Here is a 13,426-nt window from a genome sequence, read left to right as displayed (position 1 = left end):
GCGCAACAGGAGCGTGATTCGCAGCCACAAACCCAGAATCAAGAGGCAAAACAGGTGGAATACGTCAAAGAAGACGAAGACGCCCAGGATCAAGCACTCGGTCCAGCTGGAGACGAGCAACAACAAAAACTTTCCGACCTAAACCTGCTCGATGAGGAGGTCGGGGAGGATGATGAAGCTCCACCGCCAGACGAGAACGAACAAGTGCAAGAGCCTTCTGGCGAGGGAATGGACTCCATCAAGTTCAACTCTGCCACCAACGGTTCCGTCGAAAAGGCCATAAATCAGGCTGATGTTGGTCTGACTGATGAGGAGGAGGAAGCGATGGATCATTCCAGGTCTGACTCTGAGCCAGACGTTGAAATGGACCCCGTCGAACTTCAGACCGTCACCTTGGACACTTCAGGAGATACTTGGCGACGCTATTCGACCATGACGAGCAATTTATCATACGCTCTTTGTGAGCAGCTTCGACTCGTATTAGAGCCAACGTTGGCGAGCCGGCTGCAAGGCGATTTTCGTACTGGCAAGCGGCTCAATATGCGCAAGATTATCCCCTACATTGCGTCCGAGTACACCAAAGACAAGATCTGGTTACGAAGGACCAAACCGTCAAAGCGAGAGTATCAAGTCCTGCTCTCGCTCGACGACTCTCGATCCATGTCCGAGTCTCATTCTGTCGACCTGGCTTACCAGACCCTCGCGTTGGTCTGTCAAGCACTAACCAAGCTCGAAGTGGGACAAGTTGGTATCGCCAAGTTTGGACAGACTGTCGACATCCTTCACTCATTCGACAAGGGTTTTACGGATGCAGACGGAGCACGAGTCATGGAGTCATTCAAGTTTGATCAGCATCGTACAGATGTCGCTGCGTTGATGGACCGGACCTTGACTTACCTCGCCGAAGCACGAGCCCAACAGCATTCATCCAGCTCGAGTGATCTATGGCAATTGGAAATCATCATTTCGGATGGAGTCTGTCAAGATCATGACAAATTGCGTGTCTTGCTTCGCCGAGCGATGGAAGAGCGCGTCATGGTGGTATTCATCATTTTGGACTCGCTAAATCAACAATCTTCCGCTGACGCGTCCTCACGTCCGTCCATCTTGTCGATGCAATCTGTGGAATACAAGATGATCAAGGGGGAAATGCAATTGGCCATGAACCGGTACCTCGATACATTTCCTTTTGAATTTTTCGTCGTCTTGCGAGACGTTGAGGCTTTACCGTCGGTATTGGGAGACACGCTTCGTCAGTGGATGGCCAGGGTGTCCCAATCGCAAGAGTAGAGTAAGAGAGTTGTATTTGTATGTGAAGAGTAGGCATGAGACGTTATAATATGTGCATGAATGACCTGAACGACAGAGAACGAGAGAGGGAGAGAAATTGGATCATCCTACATAGCTCGCCCGTTGAGCTCGACTGTGCTTCCATCATGAACAAGATCAACGGTACTGGCTCCCATCCTCGTAGAAGTACTCGTAGGGCTGTCTGCAATCTTGACGGGCGTACCGCTTCCGGATTGTTTCGAGTCCATCTCCCACTCTTCTTCACCCATATCACCGAGAGTCAATCGGTTCGTGAAACCCGTTCGATTCAGACTCGGCACCATGGGATCTCGATTGATTCCACCATAAGACGATTGACCGTATCGTAGTGTCGTCATGGAGGTGATATCAAAGTTTGGGTCGAGCCCATCATGTCGCGAGTTGACACCTGCGTTTCTGGAGATTCCGAACCGAGAAGGACCTTTGCTCTCCGCCCCATTGAGTGTAGTTGTTCCTCCTACCCCTGTCCAAGTGCTGCAGAGACAGCACTGATCAGATACAGGGCCGTGGCAGTGTGGTGGGCGGCGGAGGCCAATGCTCACCTTCGCTGAGCTGTCTCGCGATCGATTTTGACTCGCTTCCGACAGGCCAAAATACCAAGTACAATAGCCACTGCGAACAAAGCCGCACAGATGGAACTCATGATCGCTTGAACGTTCATAAAGGCCTTTTGGAAAAGGACGGGATCACCATCAACATCGACGGCTGGTGTCGTACTGGAGGAATTTTTTGTTCCATGTCAGCATCTCATCTGAGCGGGCTCTCTAGACTCACTTTCCGACAGTCGCATTGAGATTGATTCCGAACGCCGCACACGCTTTCGTAGCGTATTCAATACCGTATTGAATAGACGTGGCGTTACAAGTCGCTTGCCAGCAGCTCTGAGTGGGGGGAAGGGGAAGGATCAGCTCAGCTTACACCCTGTCATCGTGTCACATTTGACTCACTGTGACCGAGTCGAGGAAAGGAGAAGACTGACAGAGACAAGTGTAATCAATGGATGAAGCACATCCTGTAATGTTGCCAGCGCCCATACTGTACGACCCCGATAGTCAGTTGAAAACGTCCGCCACATCGCAGATGGCACTCGCCATGTCGTCACGCAGGCCGGGATGGCAGACTGTCGTTTGCTCAGATTGACGATGCCTTCCACGTATGAAGGCGCCATGATGTGAGGGGGAACAGACTGAGAGAGAAGACATGGCTCCCGCTTCTACTTTATACCTCTCGCATAGATGGCCCATCCTCGTAGTGGGACAATAGAACATCTTTCATTATTGTTCCCTGCACGAACAATAAACGCCAAGCCGGGAAATATTGTTACGTAATAGAAATGCGATGCATTGTATATTTTCTATGCGTATGCCAGATGCGATAGAGTCGAAGATTGAAAGCAAGATACAACCTGATTGCCTACAGATGATGAATGTCCCCGGCTTGACGTCGTCTATTTGGGCGCTGATCCAGCCCACGGGACGTTCTTTTCCTCCCACCCTGCTTCCACGTCTCCCCATCTCGATTCCATCCAGCGGCCAAAGACATCAGAAACGCCGACCGAACCGATATCCGGTTGATCATCGTTGATACAGGTCATGGCCATACGGGGTGAAGAGTCAAGCTTGTTGACGGCGGTACGGAGTTGGATAGTGGAGTGGATTTGGAAGAATTGCGTTTGAGTCCATGCTAGGATAAAAGGGGGTTGTCAGCATGATGAATGACCACCCACTCTTTCGCGCGACTCACCGAAGACGTAGGCGTATCTCGACAATAGCTTGATACACCACTGTCTCATGTTGACACTTCCGTCCATTCTTGGTTTGACACCTGGCCATGAATCTTGGCCAGATCTCATAATGCTTTCGATGCGGAAATCAGTGTCGACCCAAGAAGGTGTGAGAGGTAGCATGGGCTCTTCTCGCTGGAAGGCGGCGGGTTCCTGCTGTGCAGGTGGATGAAAGACCGCATCCGGGTCAGGGAAGAACGCCTCGAGCCCTCGCGGTCCAGAAGCAGATACCAAGGCCATGATGAGGCAGTCTCCACAACTCGGTTCGGAGAATGTAAAGTGTCTGAACATTTCGGCAGCATCGAGAGGTTCATCAGATTCGAAAAAGTCTGGTGGCAGACATTGAGCGACTCTGAACGTGCATTCAGTCTGCGTTCGAGGTCGATCAGGTCTTTCGGGTAGGTTCTGTGGGACAGTCCCATCGAATGAAGCTGCAAACGTGGTCAGACGCCGCCGTAATCCTGGCTGGGACTCACAATAATAGTATTTTGTGAATTCAGTCGAATCCCATCCGGCATTCTTGTTGATCTGCTCCAAGTCTGCCAACGTCTCCCTGGGTCCCTTTTCGATGATGACTTCGTCTATTTCGGACGAGTTGATGCCCAAGAGTTCGCTCATTTCAGCCTTGGCTTGCTTGCCCCAGATGCCGTCTTGACCTCCTAAGCGAGCAACGACCCAAGTCCAGAGCAGACCCTCTCGCCATCGCTCAATCCTCAAATGACTGACCAACCAGGACATTTCCACATCGGCCACACCACGTTGACTCTGTCTGAATCCTCGCGTGGCAGCTTCAGACAGTTCCACGCCGAACATGACGCTCGCCTCGTGGGTCAGACTCAACGTCAGAGCCTTGGGCATGTGAGCCATGTACATCCTCTTCTGGTCGGTGAATCGATTCTTGATCAGCATCGCAGCGTGTTGCAGGCCGCCCCATTCGCCAGGTGACGATTTGAGATCGGGAGTGACTACAGGTTTAACACGTAGACCGGGACCTGGGTCCATTCGCAGAACGGTTCCGAGCAAAGGGTGTTGAAAGTCGGCATGATTCAGCGAGTTCTGCATGGTCAGCACTGAGCCCGCAAGCCCGCGACTCACGAGGAAAAACATGTCATCATTGGCGAGGAGAAAGGTCTCTGACAGTCCGTTGATCCATCCTATCCTGGACTCAATGGCGAACGAGTTGAAGTTGGGCAAGCTGTGTTGTCTCCAAGCCTCTTCTGTAGCCGCTTGATCTGGTGTCAATGGCTCGTCTGCCTTGTTATCGGCGGGCAGTCGCCAAATGGAGGAGTGGAAATGCCAGGCGACCTTGTGCAAGCCTTCTTTCGCAGAGTTCCAATTGAGCCAATGTGGGATCTGACCCATATGCCAGCTGGGGGCAGACGCTCCGGCAGGCACAACATCCGGATGAAGTGTCTGGTTGATCTCATAATCACCCGAGAGGACATGGACGGTGCCGAGTCTGTCGCCGAGAGACTTGATGGCTGATCGGATGGCACCTCGCACTTCGCCATTGTCCCTGTAGCGCTTTCCACGACCTCTTGAGCCTACATACTCTCCGGCCGATCTTTCTTGCATTGTATCCTGGAAATATTCTCCAGAAGCATTGACCCAGAGGAAAACGACATCCATCGGCTCAGGCTGTGGCATGGGTACTGACCTGTCGATAATTCCTTGAGAAAAGTAATACGAGAGAAGTGGGTAGGGAAGACGATCGGTGATGGGTCTGAGGAGTTGAGCAGGGGGAGGTAGAGGGTGTTGGGGGAGGAGAATATCGGTGGGGTGAGAAGGTAAGGATTGCGCATCGAGCAAGTCGGCGCCGAGTTTAGACTGAACGACGGGTTCGGGTTGAGAATTTTTACCGCTGTGATCAATCACGGGGAATCCAAGCAGATCAAAGTCTTCCTCGTCTTCAATATCCATGACATTGTCGTCTCCCGCCCACCATTTGTGCGTCTGATCGAAAGGTGACTTCAGGATGGCGGGTGTATGTTCCTCTGGAAGGTATTTGGCCATTCCAAGTAGACAAAAGACGACAAAGGTGAGAATTATGAGCGTTGCCCGCAAGGGTCTGCGAAGGATGTGATTGAGCATTCTGCGAATGCCAGAAGGGTGTGTCTTTGCGAAAGGGGAAGCGGGGGATTCTATACGAGTATAGACTAGATCGTAGTCTTCACGAGGTAATCCATCACTGCGCAAGAGAGAGGAAGAAGACATGTCAGGGGATAAGGAATTGGGCGGAGCCATGTCCGAGGGCGGAAGAAATCAAGCGTCCATGCACTTGAGAATGAAAGGTCGCACAGATGTTGGATAGTCTTAGCGAGGGTCGAAGTTGACAATCGAACGTTGGTCGTGTGCAACAAGGGAGAAAGGACGAATGAAGGGGAGAGGGGAGGGGGTTGGAGGCAGTAATCGACACCGCAGTCAAAAGGGAAGCGAGGAGAAGGAGGAGGAGGAGAGAAAGATTATGATAACTCTCTTTTTTCTGAATCCACTGGCCTGCCAGGATTCAGCCGAATCTCTTGTTCGTCAAGAGGATTACTGGGATGAGGATGATCTCTTGAATGACACACGGGAGAGAGAGAGACACGCAATGTCAGAGCTGGAGGGAAAAGGAGGGAGGTGGGACGAAGAGGATGATGGTAAGGAAGGGAGGAAACGATGAAGATGCTCAGGCAGCGAGCGAAAAGGGGCTGTCGTGCCGGCAATTAACCCGCTGTAACTTTACTGCTGTCGCGTTTGCCCCCCCTCTTTACTTATTCGCCTCGACGCCTCTTTACGCTGAATACAAGTTGGCTTGCGGGACAGTGAGGGGAAGGCGAGGAAAGGCGAGGATGGAGTGAAGAAGGCGCAGCAACCCTTGGGAAGAGGGAGGGGGGAAAAAACCCTTTGCCTGTCCCTCCCCTTCCCTTCCCTTCCATGTTGCTAATAATAGACACCCCTTGACTCAAATTTGGAACATTGATCCTGTAAAAAGACACTCTCCTGGGAAGAGAGGGGGTTGGCATCAACAACAACGAACATCCTGACTGCGTTTCAGACACGCTATCGGACTTGAGCGAATCCAACTAGCTAGGACACCCGACGGGCCTTATGCTTATTCGCCGGTGCGGGTGGGTTCGTGAGAGGAAAGCAAATTTCATCCATGCAGGTTGTGGAGACGTGGTATGATGGTACACACATGTTTATATAGTCTATGCCTATGGACTCGAAGATTCTTCCGCCGTGCGATCCCTCTCCTCTTGAGCTTGTCGGAGTTGGACAGCTTTGGCATAAATTGCCTGCCGACGTTCTTTGGCTTTGTCCGTTTGGACGATACGGGCGACCTGTTAAAGGCGAAATATCAGCAGAGATTCAGTCCTCATCTTCTTCTTCCTCCTCCTCCATCTAGAAGCACGACTCACCCTTCTACCGAGCTTTTGCTCCGGCGTAAGAACCACATCCTTGGTCGACTTGTACTTGGTGGAATCTTCGTGAAGGATAAAGGTTCGGAAGGCTTCTTCCTTTCGTTCCCTCTTGATTGACTCGACTCCGTAAGTCCCTTCTAATATCTCTTCCGCTTCCCGTTTCCATAGATTGCCAACGCCAACCTGATGGCCCCACGATTGTAATTCCACAATATCATCCGGGTAATGAAACGGTTCTTTGAGACCGACCACTGCTCGTTTGTAGTTGTATCGGAAACCGCTTTGCCTCACCACTCGCCTATCGCGAGACCGGGTGAGTGCTCCTCGTCGAACATCCGTCCGGATGAATGTGATCTCGAGTCCATAGCATGCCAAAAGGTACGATCGAAGATCTGTCTTGGTCATGCTAAGCGGTATTCGAAACGTGGCAATCATCGGGTCGTAAGGTTGATCCTCCGGTGTAGCATTACGACGTAAAACCACCTGAACATTTGGAAGATATATCCTGTACCCCGTCATGGTGTGCTTGACCTTTGACCAGAGCTGAGGATCCTCCTGTGCTGTTCCGATCCTCTTCAGAACAGCATCCCAGTCGACCACATCCATATCACTGTGTAATTGGCTTAACCTGTCCGTAGGGTCCTGATGAGGATATCGATAAAGCAACGTTGTTTGATCAATCTCTTCGAGCGTCGGATACGCCTTTCCAGCGAGATAGAGCTCTTTGATGTTCGACGTCGGCGTATCGTACTTGGGGTAGACCAAGTTGGGGTATCTCTGCTTGACACGTTGCCAGATGAAGATCTCTTGTGACTCGTCTGTCCATCTGCCCTTGGTTTCGTCCCAGAAGTAGGAAGAATGACCCCTCACTCGATTCCTCCAGTCTTCCATGATCTCTAAATACACTCGTCTGGCCTGGTGATCATTTCCAGGCAGCAATCCACTCGCTCGCATATTGTCGAAGTGAGTCTCCATTCTCAACGGCAATCGCTTCTCGGTGCTATCCTCCGTTCGAAAGTCTGGATCGGTCAAGGGCCTCTCGGACCGTGTTCTATGCACTGGCCATATCTTCCGACGTCGAGCGACACGGTGCGGGGTTGTACGCATGAGCGAATCGTTGGTCCGAGTCACTCGTTGTGTAGCAACGTCTGGCTCGGCATCGTACCTGGGTTTGGCGTTGGACAGTGGGACAGATTTTGAAGAACCGGCTCGAACAAACACAGCAGGAGGTGGTGGCAGGACTCTGCTGCCAATGGGAGCTCTACATTGCCTCAGCAATGAGCCCGGAAATAGTCGTCGCATCGTCGTCGTGAATGATTCAACGGTCTTGTACGAACGGTCCATCTTGGAAATCTATCTTGAAATTCTGGCAAGGTGACAGAGTGCCACATCGGTGATATCTCGGATTTTCCAGCCTATCGGCGTTTTCTGGTCCCGTCCCTTGCCCACGTGGCAAGTGCGAGTCTCCTCCATCGCGTGTGCCTTTTCAACAACAACAACATTGAAATCATGATTAGGTGACACTCGACCTCAAGGCAGACAGTTGCAGAGTCCTAGGTTGTGACACGTCTAAAGATGGCAGCCAAGATGCTTAGTACAGTGTCGATGCTCAACACAGACCATCGTATAGCTTCGTTCTACTCCACAGCTCCTTCCAAGGGCAAATCAAAGAAAACAAACACCAACCAGACCATCATCTTCCCATTGGATCCCCGACAATATCCTAACCTGACGCCTGAAAACCTGGCCAGTGCTGGATTCTTCTTCAAGCCTACCGAGGGGGAAGAGCAAGACGATACGTGCCAATGCTATCTATGCGGACTTCAACTTGGAGGGTGGGACGTAGGCGATGATCCCAACGAAGAGCATGCCAAGAGGAATGCTTGTCCTTGGGCAGAATTCATGTGTCGGAGCAAAATGAACAGAAAGCGAGGGACCAAGTGAGCTCAGAAATGGGGCAATTTGACGCGTCGCTGATGTCGCAGAACAACATATGAGACATCTGATGACTTGCCTTCGTCTGCTCAATCCTCCTCGTGGCGTGAAGCAACGTTTGGTAAATGGTGGCCTCACAAGCAGAAAGCCGGCTGGCTCCCGACAGCCAAGAATGTGAGCTGACATCCCTGCGCTGATCGTGCTGACCTCGTGTAGCTCGCTAAAGCTGGTTTCGTGTTTAGTCCCGCCTCGGATGCGGAGGATCTCGTGGTCTGCCCACTTTGCGAGTATGGAGTTGAAGGGTGGGAAGCAACCGATGATCCGACGTGAGTGACAGTCCATCTTCAAGCACTGACCGCGTCACAGGGCCATACATTACAGTAAATCACCCGACTGTGATTTTTTCGTCGCGCAAGTCGCTGGATCATCATCGACAGCACAACAAGCACCGGCGAAAGCTCCTAAAGGGGGCAAGAAGTGGGGCTTGATGTTCTCCTTGTGCTCTGGCTGACACGCACACAGAGCCAAACGAGGGAACGCGCCCGCCCCATCGGAGTCTGAAGCTGCGTCTGAGAATGATGCTGCAGCGGAAGACGACGCGGTCGCTCAATTGGGGCACGGCAAGGCACCACCGATTCCGAGGCATACGAAACCACGCGTCGCCAGCAGAACACGGGGCAGAGCGGCAGAAGTCGAGGCGGACAAGGAGGAAGAGGATGCGCCGGAGGAAGCGACTGTCGAGCCTGCTGAGCAGCGTAAACCTCGCAGAGGCAAAGGAAAGAGCAAGGCCAAAGTGGATATTCCCACCGCCAGCGAAGCCGAATCTGAGCCTAGGGAGACGGTGCAAGAAGATCCTGAACCTGAATTCGGCGTTGCTTCGCCATCACCGAAACCTATAAAAGCTCGACGGGGACGGAAGAAGAAGGCCGAGGTACCAGAAGAGGCTGTCGTTGATGAGCACGTGGAAGTTGAGCCGGAGGCGCAGCCGGTGGTCGAGGAGCAGAAATCGAAGCAGCGAGGACGGAAAAAGAAGGGCAAGAAGTCTGAACCGGTGGTGGAGATTGTCACCTCTCAACTCGGGCTTGGACGCCCAGCGTCGGGACAGCCTGCTCGATCTACGCGCTCGGCCAGTGCGAAAAGTCAACAGTCTCAAGTCGTCGATGTGGATGCTGATCTAGAGCAAAGCGCAGAGGAGGAAGGGGATGAAGAAGCAGGGGAGTCTGCTTCGGAAGTCGAAGTGGCAGGAGACAAGACCATCCGAGCCTCGTCACCACCCTCCAAGACGTCCTCTAAGGCTGGTTCGACTCAATCTGCACGACCTGCGTCTCAACTCGATCGATTCGCAATCATACCACCTTCATCCCCCTTCCAAAATGCTCAAGCTCATTCCAAGTCAGCGCCTGCGCGAGCACCTCTCCAACACGGTCCTCCTGCAACTCTGGCGGATACATCTGCTTCCGAGACCCCCCGAGCGAAATCTACATTGGTCAGTTCTAAACCTGCCAAGCCATCGCCTCGAGTCAACAACCTTACTCGAGATGCTCTTGACAAGTCTATCCTGGACGGCGCTAAAGAAGCTCGAAGAGTCATGGATGATCTTGTCCTCAATACGTCTGAACACCAGGTCGACGAATTGACGGAAGAACAGAAAAGCATGACGTTGGAGGATCTGGTAAGGGTCGAAATGAAGAAGCGGTACGAGAGCATGAAAGATAGAGGTGAAGAGATGATCAAGGACTGGGAGCAGAAATCTCTAGAGGCGAGAAGGAGGATAGAGTCATTATGAGTGGTGTCCTAGAGTGTCTTCACGTCGTCTTAGGGCTAGAATCACGTTGCACTTCCGATTCTCCGGCGAATCCTTTTTGGTACCTTCCGCGCATTGTTTCCCGACTAGCGTACAAGATATGCATACACCAATGTTGGAGAAGGTGAGATGCGACACAGAGAGGAGAAAATGAATGTTGAACTCGATGAGATGGATGAATGCTCGTCCGTTGATGAGAGTAGATGCTTCCTCTTTGAGATCCCTTTGGCCAAAATGAGACTCATCCGATCGCCCCGGGATCTCATCTATTCTCAATCCCATAAGAGGCATGTGTCCCACCTCCAACTTCACCCTCTCTCGTCCTTCCATTTGTCGTGCCGCCCGCAACCCCTCCATTCCCACTCGGTCTGCTCCCGACCAGACTCCTGCTCGATCCATCTCGGCCTACAGATGCGCTATTCCTACCGATCGTCCGTTCTTCATCTCCACTCTCATCTTCTTCCGGTAAGTCTGAGAGAGCGACGCCGTCCTCTTCAAAGGCGGAAAACAAAGTGGCATTCTGGGCTCTGTAAATGTTGGATCTGCGTCCGTGAGTCGGGGACTGCAGGACGCCGCCAGGGGCATAATTGTTAGGGACTGAAGCGTAGTTCCAATTGTTGTGCCCATTGGACTCCATAGATAACCGACCTGACATGGACATACGGGGGTCTGAGGGGGAGATGAGCAAGGGACGAGACAAACGGGTCGAACCCACTCATAAATCCAGTCTCCAAGCTCGAGTGATGTGGCGCTTCAGGCTCTCTAGACAGGTTGAGCAGGTAGACACCCATGAAGATGATGAGAAATCCGCAGATCAGCGAGACTGTATTAACGCCTCCAGAGGTATTGAAGCCAGAGAACATGATGGCGGAGGCTACAATAGTAGCTGTCGTGAAGAAGACGTAATATATCGGGTTGACGCTGGGAAATTCAGCCCAAGTTCCCCGCCCGCTCGCCCAGGTGACCTACACATTGGTTGAAAAGGTATCTAGAGCCTTGTTGAAGTAGTTCTGACCGGGTCAGTAATGCGTCATGACATAACTCACCATCTGCACCAGGATAGACCCGACGACCACCACTCCAAATACATAGGTACTCATATGCGTCAGTTGATTATTTCCCGCAAAAGTGAGCTTGAGGGCTACACCAAGTCCCTGGGACGGCATCAGCCATGCAGTGCATCTAGAGCCCACCTTGATAGCCATGATGGAGACACTGCCGACCAAAGAGCAGATTGACAGGTAGACCATCGGGTTCTTTGTGCCGTGTATCGGGGCCACTTTGAAGATCATGTAGGTCGAAAAGATGGTGACGAATGTGATATAGAGGAGGAAGGCTAGAGTGAAGCGTTAAGTAGCGTCTGGCTATATTCAGAACCCTCCTCACAAGTTTGAGAAGCATATGCCAGGATCTCATCCACGGTCTCGACCTCTGGATCGGAGGGTGCGTGGAGCACTATGACGACTGAGCCGATCTGTAGAGCCGAGTAAGAATGGAACGGTATGTAGATAACACTCACGATACAGCAAGCACAGCCGCAAACTCCTAATCTGCCGAGCTTCTCGTCTAGAATGAATGATGCTAGAATAGCCCTTTAAACAGGTAAGCCACAGACTTGACTTTCGAGACATACCCTATAATGACACTCATGGCTCCTAATGGAGTCACCAGGATAGCGGGTGCGAAAGTGTATGCAGCAAAGTTGGCAACTGTGCCAGAGTCAGTCGGTTCCAGCTCCGCTTTTCTCGATGAGTTACGTACGCTCTCCAACGACCACTAAAGTAAGTGCATCAGCATATGTCCCATCATTCTGTTTGAGACATACTAGTGATCATTCCAGCCCACCATATCGGATTACGCAGGTACGCGAGATCCTCAGCTGAATGAGAATGAGCTACGCAAAGAGTCACAGCGACTAGCTCACATGCGCCCTTGGGCCCATTTGAACGTTGATGAGAATGCGGATAAGATGTGCGTTTCGCAGCGTCGTTCAGACCCTGACAAGAGCGTCAATATCAAAGAGATCAAAACCACGCCAGGCCCTAGGCTCACCTTTTTTGTGATGATGAAGCTCGACCTAGATTAGGTTGACCGACGTCAGCATGAGGGATCATGTAAATCCCAAGAGTTCAACTGACCCTATAAGGAATGTCCCGGACAGAGCGAGTGTCAATCCAATGTATTTATCTTCGACCATGTTTCCTGTCCATATACCGTTGCGGTGCTTGCTCCTCACTCCTCCGAGTATCCAGCGGGATGCAATAGGGTGAATGCAGGAGTCTATCCAAGAAGACGTGCCAGCCGTCTGATCTCAACGCTTCTCCAAGCCGCTGCGATGCTGTCTATCGAGATCCGAAACGGTATACTGTGCTGATGATGATAGTAATGTTGTTGTTGATGAGACTGTGTCCAGCGAGCGACACGCCAAAAAAAAAGGAGGGAGAAGGGAGTGGAACGGGGAGAAAACGGACGGGATCAAATGTTGGATGCGAGATGAGAATTGGGGACTCCACGCGTTGTACATTCCCAAAAAGAGGATCGACTCCCAATTGTGGCGCTCAGCGATTGTAGTTGTGGCAGAGGGGGGGGGGGATCAAAGGGCAAACATGTCATGGATGGTTCCATCAAAGCTCGGCCGATTGGGAGTCAGGACAGAGCAGCTAGAGAGTACAAAGATGCTGATGTCATGCCATATAGACCTTTCCCCCCCCCCCTTGCCGTCGAGATAGCATGTTTCATCCTTGCAATCTTTACACGTCTGAACACCCTTCTCCTCCTTTGAGCGGAATGTTGGACGATGACCAACCCTGACAACTCGACAACCTGGTAAAGCTTTTGACAAGTTCTTCATGCAGTCTTTCTCTCCACCGTAGCCCACTGAGCCCGTTCTTGTCCGCGCCCATAGCTCCTGTTCGTATCATCAACATGAGAGAGAATACAGATGTTCCGCGTGGTGATCCCTGGCAAGGACTGGTGAGTGTTTCTGTCATTAGTCAGGTGACATTTCACGGATCGATGACTGACAGGGCTTATAGAGCCTGGGAGGCGGTATGAGGGGAGTCATCGCAGACACTACTCGTACGAACACGACGAATACGACGATTCGTTTGACTCTGCCTCCCACGAGGCGCCCCACAATGACTCGAGAGACCAACACGGTTCTCCACTCCA

At 51.9% G+C, this 13,426-nt stretch overlaps 5 protein-coding genes across 5 annotated transcripts; 1 reads left to right on the top strand and 4 right to left on the bottom strand.

The window, feature by feature from the left end:
• Positions 1 to 1,340: 1,340 nt before the first annotated feature.
• BD324DRAFT_637776 (hypothetical protein) lies at positions 1,341 to 2,581 on the bottom strand. The gene is made up of 5 exons (XM_022017048.1): positions 2,421 to 2,581; positions 2,277 to 2,364; positions 2,104 to 2,210; positions 1,872 to 2,045; positions 1,341 to 1,803 (listed from the first exon to the last, which is right to left on the bottom strand). The coding sequence occupies exons 1-5, from the start codon at positions 2,495 to 2,497 to the stop codon at positions 1,398 to 1,400; spliced, it is 852 nt and encodes a 283-aa protein (XP_021868239.1). The 5' UTR covers positions 2,498 to 2,581; the 3' UTR covers positions 1,341 to 1,397.
• A 195-nt stretch (positions 2,582 to 2,776) lies between these two features.
• BD324DRAFT_643648 (hypothetical protein) lies at positions 2,777 to 4,759 on the bottom strand (the record flags this gene model as incomplete). Its single annotated transcript, XM_022017561.1, has 4 exons — positions 2,777 to 3,012; positions 3,073 to 3,543; positions 3,589 to 4,168; positions 4,208 to 4,759. The coding sequence occupies 4 exons, from the start codon at positions 4,757 to 4,759 to the stop codon at positions 2,777 to 2,779; spliced, it is 1,839 nt and encodes a 612-aa protein (XP_021868238.1).
• A 1,484-nt stretch (positions 4,760 to 6,243) lies between these two features.
• Positions 6,244 to 7,853, bottom strand: BD324DRAFT_637771 (hypothetical protein). Its single transcript, XM_022017047.1, has one exon. It carries the CDS (start codon positions 7,816 to 7,818, stop codon positions 6,439 to 6,441), a length of 1,380 nt encoding a protein of 459 aa, XP_021868237.1. The 5' UTR covers positions 7,819 to 7,853; the 3' UTR covers positions 6,244 to 6,438.
• Positions 7,854 to 8,011: 158 nt separating this feature from the next.
• Positions 8,012 to 10,342, top strand: BD324DRAFT_637770 (hypothetical protein). The gene is made up of 5 exons (XM_022017046.1): positions 8,012 to 8,456; positions 8,502 to 8,625; positions 8,668 to 8,777; positions 8,818 to 8,928; positions 8,974 to 10,342. The coding sequence occupies exons 1-5, from the start codon at positions 8,092 to 8,094 to the stop codon at positions 10,235 to 10,237; spliced, it is 1,974 nt and encodes a 657-aa protein (XP_021868236.1). The 5' UTR covers positions 8,012 to 8,091; the 3' UTR covers positions 10,238 to 10,342.
• Positions 10,303 to 12,736, bottom strand: BD324DRAFT_184934 (magnesium transporter NIPA-domain-containing protein). The gene is made up of 12 exons (XM_022012122.1): positions 12,394 to 12,736; positions 12,308 to 12,332; positions 12,081 to 12,252; positions 12,017 to 12,031; positions 11,889 to 11,964; positions 11,775 to 11,847; positions 11,642 to 11,729; positions 11,449 to 11,591; positions 11,302 to 11,409; positions 11,225 to 11,265; positions 10,971 to 11,176; positions 10,303 to 10,924 (listed from the first exon to the last, which is right to left on the bottom strand). Exons 1-12 carry the CDS (start codon positions 12,450 to 12,452, stop codon positions 10,518 to 10,520), a joined length of 1,413 nt encoding a protein of 470 aa, XP_021868235.1. The 5' UTR covers positions 12,453 to 12,736; the 3' UTR covers positions 10,303 to 10,517.
• Between the last annotated feature and the right edge of the window lie 690 nt (positions 12,737 to 13,426).

Source organism: Kockovaella imperatae (assembly GCF_002102565.1).
Source record: "Kockovaella imperatae strain NRRL Y-17943 chromosome Unknown BD324scaffold_16, whole genome shotgun sequence".
In the NCBI taxonomy this organism is placed as follows: domain Eukaryota; kingdom Fungi; phylum Basidiomycota; class Tremellomycetes; order Tremellales; family Cuniculitremaceae; genus Kockovaella; species Kockovaella imperatae.
This window is presented reverse-complemented; position numbering and strand designations above follow the sequence as displayed.

What these genes read in the sequence shown, in the direction of transcription:
- BD324DRAFT_637776 (XM_022017048.1), bottom strand. Translation starts at nt 2,497, where the DNA reads ATGGCGCCTTCATACGTGGAAGGCATCGTCAATCTGAGCAAACGACAG. An exon ending in CCGGCCTGCGTGACGACATG is followed by an intron (nt 2,365 to 2,420) that starts GCGAGTGCCATC and finishes GGGGTCGTACAG; the next exon opens with TATGGGCGCTGGCAACATTA. An exon ending in CTCAATGCGACTGTCGGAAA is followed by an intron (nt 2,046 to 2,103) that starts GTGAGTCTAGAG and finishes AAATTCCTCCAG; the next exon opens with TACGACACCAGCCGTCGATG.
- BD324DRAFT_637771 (XM_022017047.1), bottom strand. Translation starts at nt 7,818, where the DNA reads ATGCGACGACTATTTCCGGGCTCATTGCTGAGGCAATGTAGAGCTCCC.
- BD324DRAFT_637770 (XM_022017046.1), top strand. Translation starts at nt 8,092, where the DNA reads ATGGCAGCCAAGATGCTTAGTACAGTGTCGATGCTCAACACAGACCAT. An exon ending in AACAGAAAGCGAGGGACCAA is followed by an intron (nt 8,457 to 8,501) that starts GTGAGCTCAGAA and finishes CTGATGTCGCAG; the next exon opens with AACAACATATGAGACATCTG. An exon ending in GAAGCAACCGATGATCCGAC is followed by an intron (nt 8,778 to 8,817) that starts GTGAGTGACAGT and finishes ACCGCGTCACAG; the next exon opens with GGCCATACATTACAGTAAAT.
- BD324DRAFT_184934 (XM_022012122.1), bottom strand. Translation starts at nt 12,452, where the DNA reads ATGGTCGAAGATAAATACATTGGATTGACACTCGCTCTGTCCGGGACA. An exon ending in GCTTCATCATCACAAAAAAG is followed by an intron (nt 12,253 to 12,307) that starts GTGAGCCTAGGG and finishes CGCTCTTGTCAG; the next exon opens with GGTCTGAACGACGCTGCGAA. An exon ending in GCCATGAGTGTCATTATAGG is followed by an intron (nt 11,848 to 11,888) that starts GTATGTCTCGAA and finishes ACCTGTTTAAAG; the next exon opens with GGCTATTCTAGCATCATTCA.